Source organism: Cnephaeus nilssonii, assembly GCF_951640355.1.
Source record: "Cnephaeus nilssonii genome assembly, chromosome: 19".
NCBI lineage: Eukaryota > Metazoa > Chordata > Mammalia > Chiroptera > Vespertilionidae > Cnephaeus > Cnephaeus nilssonii.
The window spans coordinates 41,996,511-42,010,487 of record NC_137090.1 but is presented as its reverse complement, the minus strand read 5'-3'; the positions used below and the strand labels follow the sequence as shown (position 1 = coordinate 42,010,487).

Genomic DNA, 13,977 nt, shown 5'->3' with positions numbered 1-13,977 from the left:
GTGGTCCACGCAGGCAGGAAGGGGACACGGGCAGAGGAGCCCGGGCGCGTAGAGGTGCCAGGCGAGGACTGCCAGGCCTGCTGTGCTGGCAGAGCTGGTCAGGGAACTTGTCCTCTGAGTCAGTGGGGTCGCCTCTCCAAAGCCTGCTGTCCTGCTGCTGTCCCTTTCCCACTGTTCGTGGCTTCGTTCCCCAGAAGGAGGATGGGGGTGGAGGGGGAGAGGGGTTGGCTCAGACCCCCTGGCCCGAGGGCTGGGTGTGACAGATTCCTGCCTTCACCCGACAAACACAGCGAGAGCCCAGCCTGCCCAGCCCTGGGCTGGGGGCTGCGGCTCCGAGTGTGGCCGGGAACGGTGGCGAGGGTGGAGAGGGTCGGACTCAGGGAGGAGAACTGGCCAGGTGGCCAAGGTGTTAGACTGCGTGTGCAGATGCCAACTTTGCCTCCAGGGGCCCGGGCAGGGTTTCCGAAGGGGAAGTCGGGGCAGCCTCAGTCTATCAGGTTCTCTGCCCAAAAGGGCTTTGCCATCACAGACAGCTGGTAACCTCTTCACTCCCCTTTGGAAACTCACGTGCCCAGCAGCGTCCTGAGGGCTCAGAAGACTTGAGAGGAGACGCCCCTCTAACGGGCTTCTGTCCTTTGCTTGTTCGCAATGCACACGGCAGTTCCCTCCATCTGTGAGGGGTGTGCTCCCCGACCCCTCGTGGATGCCTGAAGTTGCATATAGTACCAAACCCTGTATGTACTGTCTTTTCTACACATACACACCTACATACCTGCGATAAAGTTTAATTTGTAAATTAGGCACAGTAAGAGATTAACAATAAAAACTAAAAACAACAGAACACTTATGAAAGTGGACTGTTATAAAAGTTGCATGAAGGTGGCGTTGTCAGTCAGATAAGGGGGACTGGAACACAGCACTGCGGCCCGTGACAGCCCATCTGAGAACCAAGCGCTAAGTGACTAACGCGGGAGCACATACCACATGGAGACTCTGCACGACGGGACGGTCACAGAGCAGGACGGTGCAAGATTTCATCAAGCTACTCAGCATGGCAAGCAATTTAAAACTAGGCATTGTTTCTTTCTGGAATTTTCCACCTAACATTATTGGAGCGTTGGAACCACGATGAGGGGACACTGTCCTTGCCTGTTAGACTTCTCGGGCTCTAGTGCAGTGGCTCTCAGCTCGGGGAGTTTCTGCCGAGCAGGGGACATTGGCGATGTCCGTCCCTTTGGCAGTCACCATTCGGGGAGGTGCTACAGGCACCGGTGGGCTGAGGCCAGGGATGCTGCTACCACCACAATGCACAGGGTGCACAGCTCCAGCACAAAGCATATCCACCCCGAATGTTAGTAGTGCCAGGTTGGGAGCTCTGGTCCAGGGCCACCCAGAACATTGGGTCAGTGCTGCTCAGGGTCACTGGGCGACAGACCACAGCCATTGCCGTGAGAAGCAGCACAAAACCCGCTGAACCCCAGTCCCTTGATCTGAGACCCACCTTTTGCCTTCCCCCCACATTTCAATACAGGGTCGGATAAAAGTAGGCTCACGGTTGTGAGCATATGAAACACAGAGTTTATTCTTGCATTATTATTTATAATTATTGTACTACTAGAGGCCCGGTGCACAAATTTGTGCCCTAGTGGGGTCCCTCGACCTGGCCTGAGGGATCGGGCTGAAACTGGCTCTCCGACATCACCTGAGGGGTCCCGGATTGCCAGAGGGTGCAGGCCAGGCCAAGGGACTCCACCAGTGCACAATCGGGGCCAGGGAAGGATGCGGGAGGTTGGCCAGTCAGGGAGGGACCACGGGAGAGCTCCAGGGCGTGTCCGGCTGCCTGTTTAGCTCAGTCCTGATCGATTAGACCAGTGGGCAGCAAACTGCAGCTTGCGAGCCACTTGTGGCTCTTTGGCCCCTTGAGTGTGGCTCTTCCACAAAATACCACGTGCGGGCGTGCACGTACAGTGCGATTGAAACTTCGTGGCCCATGCGCAGAAGTCGGTTTTCGGCTCTCAAAAGAAATTTCAATCCTTGTACTGTTGATATTTGGCTATGTTGACTAATGAGTTTGCTGACCACTGGATTAGACGGATCCCAGCAGCAAGTTAACCTACTGGTTGGAGCGTCTGCCCCCTGGTGGTCAGTGCATGTCATAGTGAGCAGTTGAGCGGCCTTAGCATATCATCAGCATATTGCGCTTTGATTGGTTGAACTGACAACCGGACTACCAGACACTTAGCATATTAGGCTTTTATTGCATAGGATTTTCCATATGAAAAGCTATCCACCTCCTTTTGCCCCGTCCTGCATGTTGGAGGTCAGGTGCGTCCTGCACTCGGTGGTGGATCCGGTTTCATTGGGAGCATCGTTCTCCTTTCTTAGTGCACTTAACACGAGGGTGCCTCTGACAGGCAGTGCCCGCTTAGACTTGGGAAGTGACGCCTTGTTAGACCGGGGCCTCGGGCGCCTCGCGTCTCCTTGCCAGGCTTCGCCGTGCCCATGCATAAGTAGAGGGCCCAGGGGAAGAACAGGACTGGGTCCGTCCAGGCCTCCAGGGTGTGGTCTGTGGTGCTCTCTCCCCAGGGTGTGAACACACCCAGCCCGCCATCCCGTCTGGGGTGGAAGGGAAGAGAGCCCACCCGAGAGGCTAGAGCAGGATCCCGGATGTTTTGACATCTTCCCTCGTTTTTTTTAACCTGAACCTCCTAACCTCCACATCTTTGGATGTGGGTGCTGGTAGGGTCAGCGCTGGGCCACTGGGCCGGGGACTTCCCCACTGGCTTCCTTCTTCACAGAGTTGCATGTTTGGGACCTTGCTGGGGACAGTTGATGCCAGGCCCTCTGGGAAGTCCACGGAAGTCAAGTTGAAACCCAAACGGAAAACCCAATGCACAATTAGGCAGCCACTGCGAGCACTAAGTCATCTCTTGGCTGGTTTAATACGCAGCGTGGAAGCAGGGAATCACAGAGAGAGAAACAGCAGCCGGCTGAGGGAATGGACATGTGAGTGGAGTGAGGTTGTGGGAGTTCCGTGTGTGAGTTACGGGGCCGGAATGGAGCGGTCCGTCCAGCCGGGCCCGCACGATGATGGAAACGTTGGCATCTGCGCTGTACGCTGTGGTAGCCACAGTCATGGCGGTCAGTGGGTGCTGGAAATATGGCTGCATTTCAATATCGTGTAACTTCATTGAATGCCTTTCTCATTTTGGAATCATTTTAAATGTACAGGAACATTGTAAGACAGGACAGAGAATTCTGTGTACCCTTTACTCACTTTCCCCTAACGTTGACATCCTACATAACCATGGCACGTTCGTCAAAACTAAGAAACAAACATTGTACATCACTGTTAACGAAACTAGATTTTTATTTGATTTCCCCACGTTTCCCAGTATTGTCCTTTTTCTGGGCTAGGATCCAGTTCTGGATACCACATTGCATTTAGTTTTGTGTGTTTTTTAATGATTTAGAATTTAAATTAGCCACCTCTGGCCGGTGGCTGCCTCATCAGACCGGGCAGGTATGGAGCGTGAATTCCCTTCTGAGCTTCTGAGCCTGGGATGTGCATTGAACTTGAATTTGTGTGTTGTTTTTTGAGATGGAGGAAATCTGTCTTTCACTGAGTTTCCCTTGTGGGGAGGGGTTTTTAGGAAACCTGGATTCAGGCTTGAGCCTACTGAGGGATCGTCCTGGGGCAGTGGTCGGCAAACTCATTAGTCAACAGAGCCAAATATCAACAGTACAACGATTGAAATTTCTTTTGAGAGCCGAAAACCGACTTCTGCGCATGGGCCACCAAGTTTCAATCGCACTGTACGTGCGCGCCCGCACTTAGTATTTTGTGGAAGAGCCACACTCAAGGGGCCAAAGAGCCCCCCCCGCCCCCGCAGCCCACGACACACTTGCTTCTCTAGCTGAGGAAGCCTGAAGGCGTGCCTCTCCGCAGGGAGCCAAGCCGACCTTCACTCATTGCAGAATTAGCCGTTGCCAGGCCCTTGGCCAGACCACACCACTGACTTCAGGGGAAGCCATGGCACCTTCCCCCGCCTCCCTCCCGTTGGAAGGGGCATGCATGTCCCTTTAGCAACAGTGTCCCCGTCACCAGGGCCCCAGGGGACTTCCCAAGGCCTGCTTCATCTTCGATGGCCTGGAGGAAGCCCCAGGCTTTCACCATTCACAACCACTGGACACACGTATTGTGAGTTCTGTAGTGGGGAATACCGTTTACATCTCAGACAACCGGGGAGACTGTGAGGACCAGGCGGTCAGACAGGTATTTCCAGACCAGAGGCCACGATTGTAAAGCTGCTCCCCTAAACAGGCCGGGGCAGACGCTGCACGCACCTGAGGAGGTGCGCGTGATGCTGGGGGGAGTCCAGGGCCTTACTGGGTGTGGTGGCGGCCGTGGTTGGGGAGTGGGGGGCAGGGACCGTGCCTTCAGGGATGCTGAGCACAACACTGGCTTCAGAAACTGCCTTCGACAGCCACCGCTGTGGTTCCCAAAGTGGGTTCCACGGCATTCTGCCCAACACGGGGGCTGCGTCCCTGTCAGTGTAGGAATACTGCTAGCTGTTGCCTTGTTTGAGATTCACAGAGTACATCTGTGGGTTTTTAAAGGCCTGCTGTGAACAAACCAATTTAAATCTGAATAGTGGAGGCACTTGTCCAAACTCTATGGACCTTTCCCTTCACCGCTTGTCATATACGCACCCTGCAGAGCTGGTGCCATGTGGCACCGCCGGGGAACGTGGTATTCCACCGGGTTGAATGTGGGATGGAGGGAAGGTGGAGGGGGCAGATTCAGGAACAAGGCCCTGGGCACCCAGGGCTCATAGCCTTGAGGAAAGAGGTGCCTGCCTTTATTCCAGAGAGAAGGGAGATGGGGCCAGACCTAAAGGAAAGAGGGGGTGTCCGGGGATGACACCTTGTTTGGAAAAGGGCATCTACTCTTTGGGGTTCTTTAGGGAGCAGGGACCTGGACGGTGGGGCTCAGGAGGAGCTGTTGCGCGGTGGATTCCGGGCAGCAGAAGTTGCAGGCTCTTCTGTTGCTGTGTGTCTCTTCACAACCCTTTCTGTGTTCCTTTTCCGTTTTTAACCACTTCCCTCCTCCCCCAGCCCGAATGCCTCCTTCTCCTTTCTACCAAGTATCGGTCCGCCTCCTGCGTCTCCCAGGCCCCCTCCCTGCCTGCCTGTGCAACTGCCCACAGAGAGGGATGAATGCGTGCTTGCGAGTGTTTCTATTTGTATCTGAAGTTACTAGATAGAGCTTTCTGTTCCCTCTTCTTCTCTGAAAAACAGCTAATTTGGCATGTTATGTTTTACTTGCATCCCCAAACTAAATTATGTTCCTTATGGTTATGAGTGATCGTGGTCCTTGGTCAATTTTATTTAAGCCCCTCCCTCCCCCTGAAGCTGGAGGCCTCAGAGGCACCCACCTCTGGGCTCAGGGGTTTGGTATGTAAGCCCTTGGTAAGTGGGGAGCCTGGAGGACGGGGAACCCCACTGCAGGGTGCTGCGGGTGGGCCATGGGGCTCAGATCTCCACTGTCACTCTCCACGTGTGCCGGGGACGGAGAGCACAGCGCAGTGGGACAGGGTGTCCGAGAAGAGCTGCTGTATGCAGACAAGTGGTTGAATGGAAATTATGTTTTCTTTCCCAGTAATTGTTTTGACATGAGCAGTAATTAGCCAACAGCTGACAGACCAGAACTGAAGTGAGAACAAGAGACTGGATTAGAGGCAGAATGCCCTGCGTCAGACACCTCCTCGGTGCCGTGAGCGGCGGGCTGGGAGCCTGGGGGCCTGGAAGCAGGGAGAGAGAGCGGTGGGTGAGGGTGCTGTGGGGGGAGTCCATAGAGGTCAAGGGGGCAGCCTCTGCCCTCAAGAACTTGGGGACAACCTTCGCTTACAGGGATCCCACACCCTCATAGGTCATGGCTGACTGGAAACCAAGGCCTGCTCAGGTGAGATCTTCCAGACTCTGTCGTCATAGTCAGACTGAGTGTGGTTCTGTTTGTTGTTGCCGTGGCTAGATTTTGGGATCGGGTGATGTTGGCATTGTGTAGTAAACTGGGAAACGGACCGCATGTTTCTACAGGATATTGTGGTGCCCGAGAGTTTGAACGAGTTTGCCCATACAACCATCGGGGCCCAGTGCCTTCGGGAGGGAGGCCCCTTTTCAAAGATTTTACGCATTTTGGCATGCCTGGTGCCCGCTGAAACCATGTGGCTCATGTGAACCTTAGGGGAGGATTTGTGTTCATTACACGGAATTATAAGTCAAATGCTGTTGCATTAAAGAGCGTTTCTCTGCTATGTTGGTTGTGCTTGTTTTCTTTCTAATTCTCCATTCTGTCTCTTTCCCTCTCAATTACACACGCTGGTCTGCGTTTTTCATTGTTGTGACCCTGCCCCTCCCCCCAACACGCAGAGAGGACCAGCGGGTCCTTAGTGCCATCCTGGCTCCGAGCTCAGGAATTCCTATTGCCCTGTTGCTACCTCTTTCTCCTGCTTTCCTTTGCTTTATTTCCTTGGCTTTTGAATCTTTTCTGAATTTTTAAATCGAATGTTCAGTTCATTTATTTTTATTTGTCCTTGGCTTTGGCAATGAAATAAGGAAGGCTATAGATTTTCCTCCAGATATAATTCAGGCCTTGTCCCATTTGTTTCCGATATGTTCTTCCTCATTATCTTCTAAATATTGTGAGCTTATTGTTTTAAATTCCTCTTTGCCCTCAGACTATTTAACAGGGCATTTTCTTACATTTCTAAGCTTTTGGGAGTTGGGGGGACAGGAACTTGTATATTTGCTCTTTTGTTATTAACATCTACTTTTATTACTTTCTGCTCAAAGAGTGTGGCTTGAGTTATTTATGCCTCTTGCAATTTATTGATACTTTATTTGTGGCTTAAATATGCGCAACCTTTTTTTTTTTTTAATGTTCCATGGCTTCTTGGCAGAGATATTATCTTTGTTTGTAGGGTATTATGTTTCATACATCCAGTTCAATCAGCCTTTTAAATTAAGTTACCGAGATTTTCCACATCCGCGCTCTGCCCGCTGGGTCATGGGTGAGAGCGGGTGCTGGGTTCCTGCTGTTGCCTGGTTCCCCAGCATTTGTGTTTTTCCATTTCAGTGCTGTGTTGCCTGATCAGTAAACCTTCCCAAAGGTCATGCCTTCCGTTTCCTTGTATTTAACATCAGTCTAATGCCCTTGGGGCACAGCTTATGCCTATATGAGTAGGTGGTCCTCGCACCACCTCCCCCGACATTCTCTGAAGCTCATGGAATCCTGCCCCGCCCCCCTTATCTGGGTGACTCCTGAGTAGTGCCAGCAGTTGACCAGCTGCCTGAGGGGAGTGCGCTGCCCACATGGGGTTAATTTATTTCTCGTTGCTTCCTGAGCCACTGCGGGGAGGCGGGGGTGGGGGGGTGGGGGGGGGAAGCCAGCTCTGGGCCCAGTTTCCCGTTGTCCCCGGGTGGCTGTGCCTCCCCCACTTCTCCTGCAGTGTCGGACCCACCTTGCAGATGGGGAGCAGCCCCGGGAATCTGCTCAGTGTGGCTCTGTTTCACTGCAGGCCGTGGAGGAGGGAGCACCCCAGCACAGAAAGTTCTCGTGGGGTCGCCTTCACCCCCATGGCTGGCGCCTTCACCCCCATGGCTGGCCTCCCGCCCCGGCCACTGCACATGAGCAGGGGCTCCCGACTTTCAGCCATTCTCCGTTTTGCTTCCCACCACACTGCAGAGCTCTCAACAAACTGGTTCGGACAGGGGTCTGGACAGGGGTCTGTGCGTCCCTCCAGCCCGACCTGCGCAGTTGTTGCTGTGGCAATCCCTCCAAGCCTGGGGCGGGGGACGCAGGCTTCCTTGGCCCCCAGTGATCGTGCAGTCTTGGGGTGCAAGGCGACTAGATTCAGGAGCTAAGCAGTAAACCTCCCTCTCTCCACCCCCTCTCTTTTCATGAAGTCCTTTGTAACTCACAGGTCCGTTTTGCAGGTATTGTCTTATTCATGCCAACAAAGTAGGTTTGGGGACTGCGTAGCATTGTCCCCATTTTATAGCTTCAGAAGCCGAGGCTCACTGAGCAGGCGCCACAGGACTGTGCCCGTGAGAGCAGCGCCACCCGTGGGAACTGAGGTGACATGGGCTGCACAGTGGTGCTGGCGCTGCCAATCCCCGTGGTGGGGGTATTTATGCGACAGAAACTGGTAAATGCTGGGAACCAGCCCCCCATCTTCCCCCCCACACACACACACACATATACACACACATACACACACATACACACACACACATACACACACATACACACACAAGGGCAGGTCTGTTTGCTCACATTGGGGGCGCGAGTGAATGTCGTAGGGGTAGAGTTTTCGAGACTTGAATTTGTGTGTGTGTGTGTTGTTGTTTTTTTAATTTGGGGAAAAGCAACTTAAGAAGGATGTCAAGATCACCTGGCTATTAATTGGCAAAGCAGTTGTCATGGAAACCAGTAAACACAGTCCTCACTTGCACTATGGCCTCGAGGATGGAGGGGTTCTCAGAGCGAAGTTTGTCAGAGAGCAACTACAGGATGGTGCTGGGGGCCTCCTGACCCCAGAGAGAGAGAGAGAGAGAGAGAGAGAGAGAGAGAGAGAGGACCCTTGCCCAGCACCAGTGACGACAGCCGATGGCGTTTCCGGAGATGCCCATTGGATGAGTGTGGCCTCAGCTCTTCCACGCACATTCCTTCAAAAAGAAACGTGTTCCCCCGCGAGTTCAGTCATTGGGTGCTGGGGGTTAGAGAGATGCTCGCACCCCTTTTCCAGCCCTGTGAATGCGGGTGAGGCCCTGAGACGAGCCCTCCCAGCGCCCGGCCCTGAGGCGGGAGAAGGGGCGGCAATGGCAGGAAGTCTGTGGCCAGCACCGCATCTGAGCCGTGTTTCTGTCCCCGCAGTGAATGGATACCACGCATCAGGGACCCCAGCACACCCTCCCGAGACTGCCCACATGAGTGTCCGAAAGTCCGCCGCTGATCCCCAGGTAAGGGGTCCTGTTATGGGAGGTAGGGGCAGGTGCTGATGCAGGGCCAGGGAGGTGTCAGTAAGAGGGGTGCATCAGGGGGTGAAGGTGGCTGCACACGGCCCACTTCCGCCCTGAAGAGAAAGCCGTTGGTCCATCTGGTCACCCCAGTCACCACCTTGGGGGAGAGTGGGCAGCCGTGGGCAGTTGCTTCTGGGAGCTGGGGGTGGTTTGGTGGTGGGATTGTAACCGTTTCGAGGGCAGTGGTTCTGTCCTGCTGTCTGGGTTCCTGATAGCGAGTGAAGATTTTCCCCTACTTTAAGGATCTGGAGAGGGCCAGGCCATTGTCCTTTTCAACATCCCCTTCCTCCCCCAGACGTCCCCAGATGGAATTCTGTAAGATGTTGTAGACACTTACTAATCTAGCCCGGAGACAGCACGGGGTGGAAGGAATGGGAGTGTGTTTTAGATTCCCAGGCTGCCTTTGCATTCATCCTCTCGGTTGTCACGTGTGCGACCGCTCGAGGGTGGTGGCAGCACGGTTCCCATGTCACAGGGAGGTCACAGATGCCTGAGTGACACCTGCGGGTGGCCATGGTCACTAGTGGTCAGACCGGACCTCGGTGCCAAGCCCCTGGCTCCCGGTCACATGAGGCTGCGTTGAAGGAACTGGGGACTCGTCTTATTTATCTAGTCTGTTCAGAAATTATCTAGATGTCCTCGATGAAGCCTCCAAGCTCATCCACCATTTCCGGGAATTAAAGTGCCAGGCCCTGAGGGTGGTGGTGATAATGATGATGATGATGATAACAACAGCTGCTTGTTATCAACAACAGTGGGTAGTACCTGCCAATCATGGAAAGAAAGACGGTGGGGGGAGGGGTGGGGGGTGGGGTAACTGCGGCCAGCTAAGATGTGGCACTTAGCTTTAATGCAGAGTGCTCATTTCCAGAAATGTAACTCAATTGTTGTCCTAGGAGGTGGAGTGCTGGGCTCAGGTTCAGTTCAGTGAAAACTCTGGGAATGAATCTGGGCATTCCCATGGGCCCAGGCTTCTTATATTAGGACTAGAGGCCCAGTGCACGAATTCGTACACAGGTGGGGTCTGGCCAGCCCAGCCCCAATTGGGGCCAGATCAGGGCCAGGCCAGCTGAGGGGAGGGGCCATGGGTGATTGGCTGGTGGGCCCTGCCCCCTATCAGGGTGGTGGGGGCTGATCAGGGGTAAGGCCAGCCGTGGGGAGGGGCTATGGGTGGTGGGCCAGCCGGCCCCGCCCCAAATCAGTGTGGGGGGGCCCAATCAGGGGTGGAGCTGACTGGGGGGAGGGGCTGCAGAGCAATCAGGGTGGTGGGGGCCCATCAGGAGCAGGGCCAGCCAGGGGGAGGGGCTGTAGGTAGTTGGCTGGCCAGCCCTGCCCCTGATCGGGGTGGGGGGGCCAATCTGGGGTGTGGCCGGGTCGGGGGGAGGGGCCAATCAGGAGATTGGCCGGCCTGCCCGCCCCCTATTGGGGGGGCAATCCGGGGCAGGGCCAGCTGGGGGGAGGGACTGCAGGTGGATCAGGGTGGTGGGGGCCCATAAGGAGCGGGACCAGCCAGGGGGAGGGGCTGCAGGAAGTTGGCCGGCTGGCCCCGCCCCCTGATCAGCCAGTTTGCTGGCCACAGTGGGCATCATAGCGACCAGTCTTTCTGGTCGTCACGGCCTTCCGGTCGCTGGCTTTTTATATATATAGACTAGAGGCTGGTGCACAAATTTGTGCACCAATGGGGTCCCTCAGCCTGGCCTGCGGGATTGGGCCGAAACTGGCTCTCTGACATCTCCCGAGGGGTCCTGGATTGCAAGAGGGTGCAGGCCAGGCTGAGGAACCCCACTGGTGCACGATCAGGGCCAGGGAGGTTGGCCAGCCGGGGAGGGACCGTGGGATGGCTCCAGGGCATCTCTAGCCTGTCTCGCTCAGTCCCGATCAGCCAGACCCCAGCAGCAAGCTAACCTACTGGTCAAAGCATCTGCTCCCTGATGGTCAGCTGTCTGCCCCTTGGTGGTCAGTGCATGTCATAGCGAGTGGTTGAGCGACCTTAGCATATCATTAGCATATTACGCTTTGATTGGTTGAACAGATGACTGGATGACTGGACACTCAGCATATTAGGCTTTTGTTATATAGGATGGACTCAAGAAATACCTGAGTTTGTTGTTAGAATGCATATTATGGCTCAGGAGGTCCAGGAAGGGGGCTGAGGTTCTGCATTTTCAGCTGGTACCCAGATGCTACTACGGGTCGGGACACACCTCGGGCAGCGAGGATCTAGGCACCGGCGATGGTGCACACGCACGTGTGTGTGTCCCCCCACTCCCCTGCTCATGGCACATGTCATGTTGCTTCCTGCTGAGCCCCAGGCAGCCTTCCTCGCGCAGCCTCTGTCTGTCTGTTTGAAATGAAGCTCATTTACCACCTGCCTGAGGCGTGTGTTCTGGAGACGGCAGCCTAAATCCTGCTGGGGCTTCTCAGCCGCTGGAAAAGCTGGGGCTGCCCTGGGCTTCTTCAGGAAGAACATTGGAAACAAGCCCCATCATTCTTCCCTCCCTCCTAGGACATGGCCCTCTCACCCCGAAATACGGCAGAGTGGTTGCTCAGCCACTTAACACAAAATGCGTCCTGATGACAGCCTTCTCAGAAGCCGTCTGGCCGCGTGAGCGTCAGGCCTCTGACCCAGGAGCCTCCCTTTCCGCGTCTGCTGTGGGGATGGACTCAGGGTTCTGGTTGATGTGCGAGCGTTCACGCCAGCAGTATGCACAGCACTGCAACGTTGGGCCCCAGAACCGTCCAGCTCCAGGGCCCGGGAGGGAGGGATTGTGGCACCAGGCAGCCCGCCTGCCAGTGCCGTCCTGCCTTCGGTAAAGCACATTCTACCGAAGGAAACAATGACTTAGGAAAATGCTGGGAACGTAATATTGAGTGGGGAAAGCAGAGCACAAACTGCATGTACAGTCGGTCTCGTTTGGAGAGGAAATCTATGTGTGAGAGTGAAATGACTGGAGGAAAAACAAACCAGACCTGGATCGCAGTTCGACTGCCTCTGAGACTGTGGTTCCCAATCGGGGGGACGTTTGGCAATGTTTGGGGGCATCATGGTTGTCACAGCTGGGGCGGCGGTGCTGCTGGCTTCTAGTTAGGAGGGGTCAGTGGTATTACTGACCATCTCGCAGTGCACGGGACAGTCCTCGTCACGAAAAGATGATTCCGGTTTGAAAGGATGAATGGCGCTGAGGTGGGGAAGCCTTGGTCTTCGTGATTTTTATTTCCTTTATACTTTCCATTATTTTTCAAATTTCCTGAAATGGACACATTTCCTGAAATGAACACATAGGAGGCAGATAGAATGAGCATTATTTTTTTAAGAAGAAGTTAGGGTACCGGTGTTGGGGATGCAGGGAAGGTGAGTCCCGGGGACCCAGCCTGGGCAGGCTGCGTCTGTTCAGACATGTGGCATAGCGTGTGTTCTTCGGGATGGTGACGTTGACAGTGGAAGTATCATCCAGGTGACGAGGAGAAATCACGCAGTGCATGGAGGGGGCAAGCACGCATCTGTGCCCAGGTTCCCAGGCTGCGAGACAGAGCATTGTCCCCTGAGGCTGGGAAAGGCTTCGTGAGCTGTGGGCTGGCGTCCCCCGTGGATACAGGGGGCTAGAGGCCCCGCCTGGGAATAGCACACGAAGGCTTGGCGTTGACAGAGGGTGCTACCGGAGTACATCCAGCTCTCCTCAGCCTGCATGGTAGTGACTCCCCACCCCAGGCTGTCAGTTATCATCAATAACAGTTACGACTTAATATTTGATGAATGAATGGGCACGTGAACACGTGGCTGTTTGCAATGCAGGGTGGGGGTGCACCAAGTAGGTCGTTCAAGCCCCCTGCCCCACCTTGTGTTCTTTTTCTGCTACTTGGTAGCTGCCTCTCTTCGAACAAGCTCATCAGGAAGATTAGAATGTTGGGGGGGCGGGGCGGGAGGGGCAGACCCAGTCTTCATGGAAACCAGCAGTGTGTCCCCGCTCTGCCCTGTTGTGGGCAGGACTGGTAGCTGGGTATCTAGCTGCCCCAGGATGCCTGCCTCTCCTCCCAGCCCTGGGAGACCTTCATGGCTGGGCACTGGTGGTGGTGATCGGGCGCCACCCAGTGGAAGTTTTCAGGTCTGCAGCCCCGGGCAGGCTGCCTGGGTACTGGGTACTGGGGCCCACCTGATTGCACAGGCCAAGCATCCAAGGCCGATAGCCTTGCTGGCCTTTGTAGAGCACATCCTAGCCTGTTCCCTGCCTGCCTGGCTACCTGGGGCTGTGCTGGTGGGACCCTGTCAGACCCCTTAGCAGGTATGAGGAGGGCAAGGGACCTGCCCACCAGTGCCCAGGCCTTTTCTGACCCCCCTTTGCATGGTTCTGGCTTTCCTGGAACCTGCCCTCAGGAAGGCACAGGCGAGGGGAAAGGGGATGGACTAAAGGACCTACTGGAGAATAGTGTCTGGGGTAGAAAAGAGGTGAAATACTGAGCGTTCATTTGCTTACTCCCGCCCCCCTCAGTGACACTTGTTCCCTTGCGCACATCCTTCTTTGCCAGGCACCGGGTCACAGCAGGAGTAGCCCCCGCCCTGAGGCAGGGTCACAGCTGGGGCTGGAGGAAGACGGAGAGAAGTGATGGTTTCACTTCACAGTGATGGAGCTGGGGGGAGTGGGTGCCACGGGGCCTGGCGGGTGGTGGTGGGCCGTAGTGGGAATGTCAGGGAAAGAAAGACTCCTTCAGAAAAGGCTCTTAAGCTAAGACGAAAGATGAGCAAACAGGTGGGGAAACAGCAGTCCAGGTGAAGGGAACAGGACCTGTGGGTGCCTGGAGGCAGAATTTGGGAGGACCCATAGAGGCCGTGGGCTGCGGTTCACTAACCAGCAGGTGTGGCGGGGAGGGAGAGGCAGGGGGATGGAAGGTGAGGCT

The 13,977-nt window shown here is 55.2% G+C and overlaps 1 protein-coding gene across 3 annotated transcripts in view; it reads left to right on the top strand.

The window, feature by feature from the left end:
- Positions 1-13,977, top strand: part of GAS7 (growth arrest specific 7) — a 202,361-nt gene that overhangs the window by 147,974 nt on the left and 40,410 nt on the right. For all 3 annotated transcript variants that reach the window (XM_079798332.1, XM_079798334.1, XM_079798333.1), the window contains exon 4: positions 8,939-9,024. In XM_079798332.1, coding sequence (XP_079654458.1) covers positions 8,939-9,024 — 86 coding nt within the window. The remainder of the gene's footprint in view (positions 1-8,938; positions 9,025-13,977) is intronic.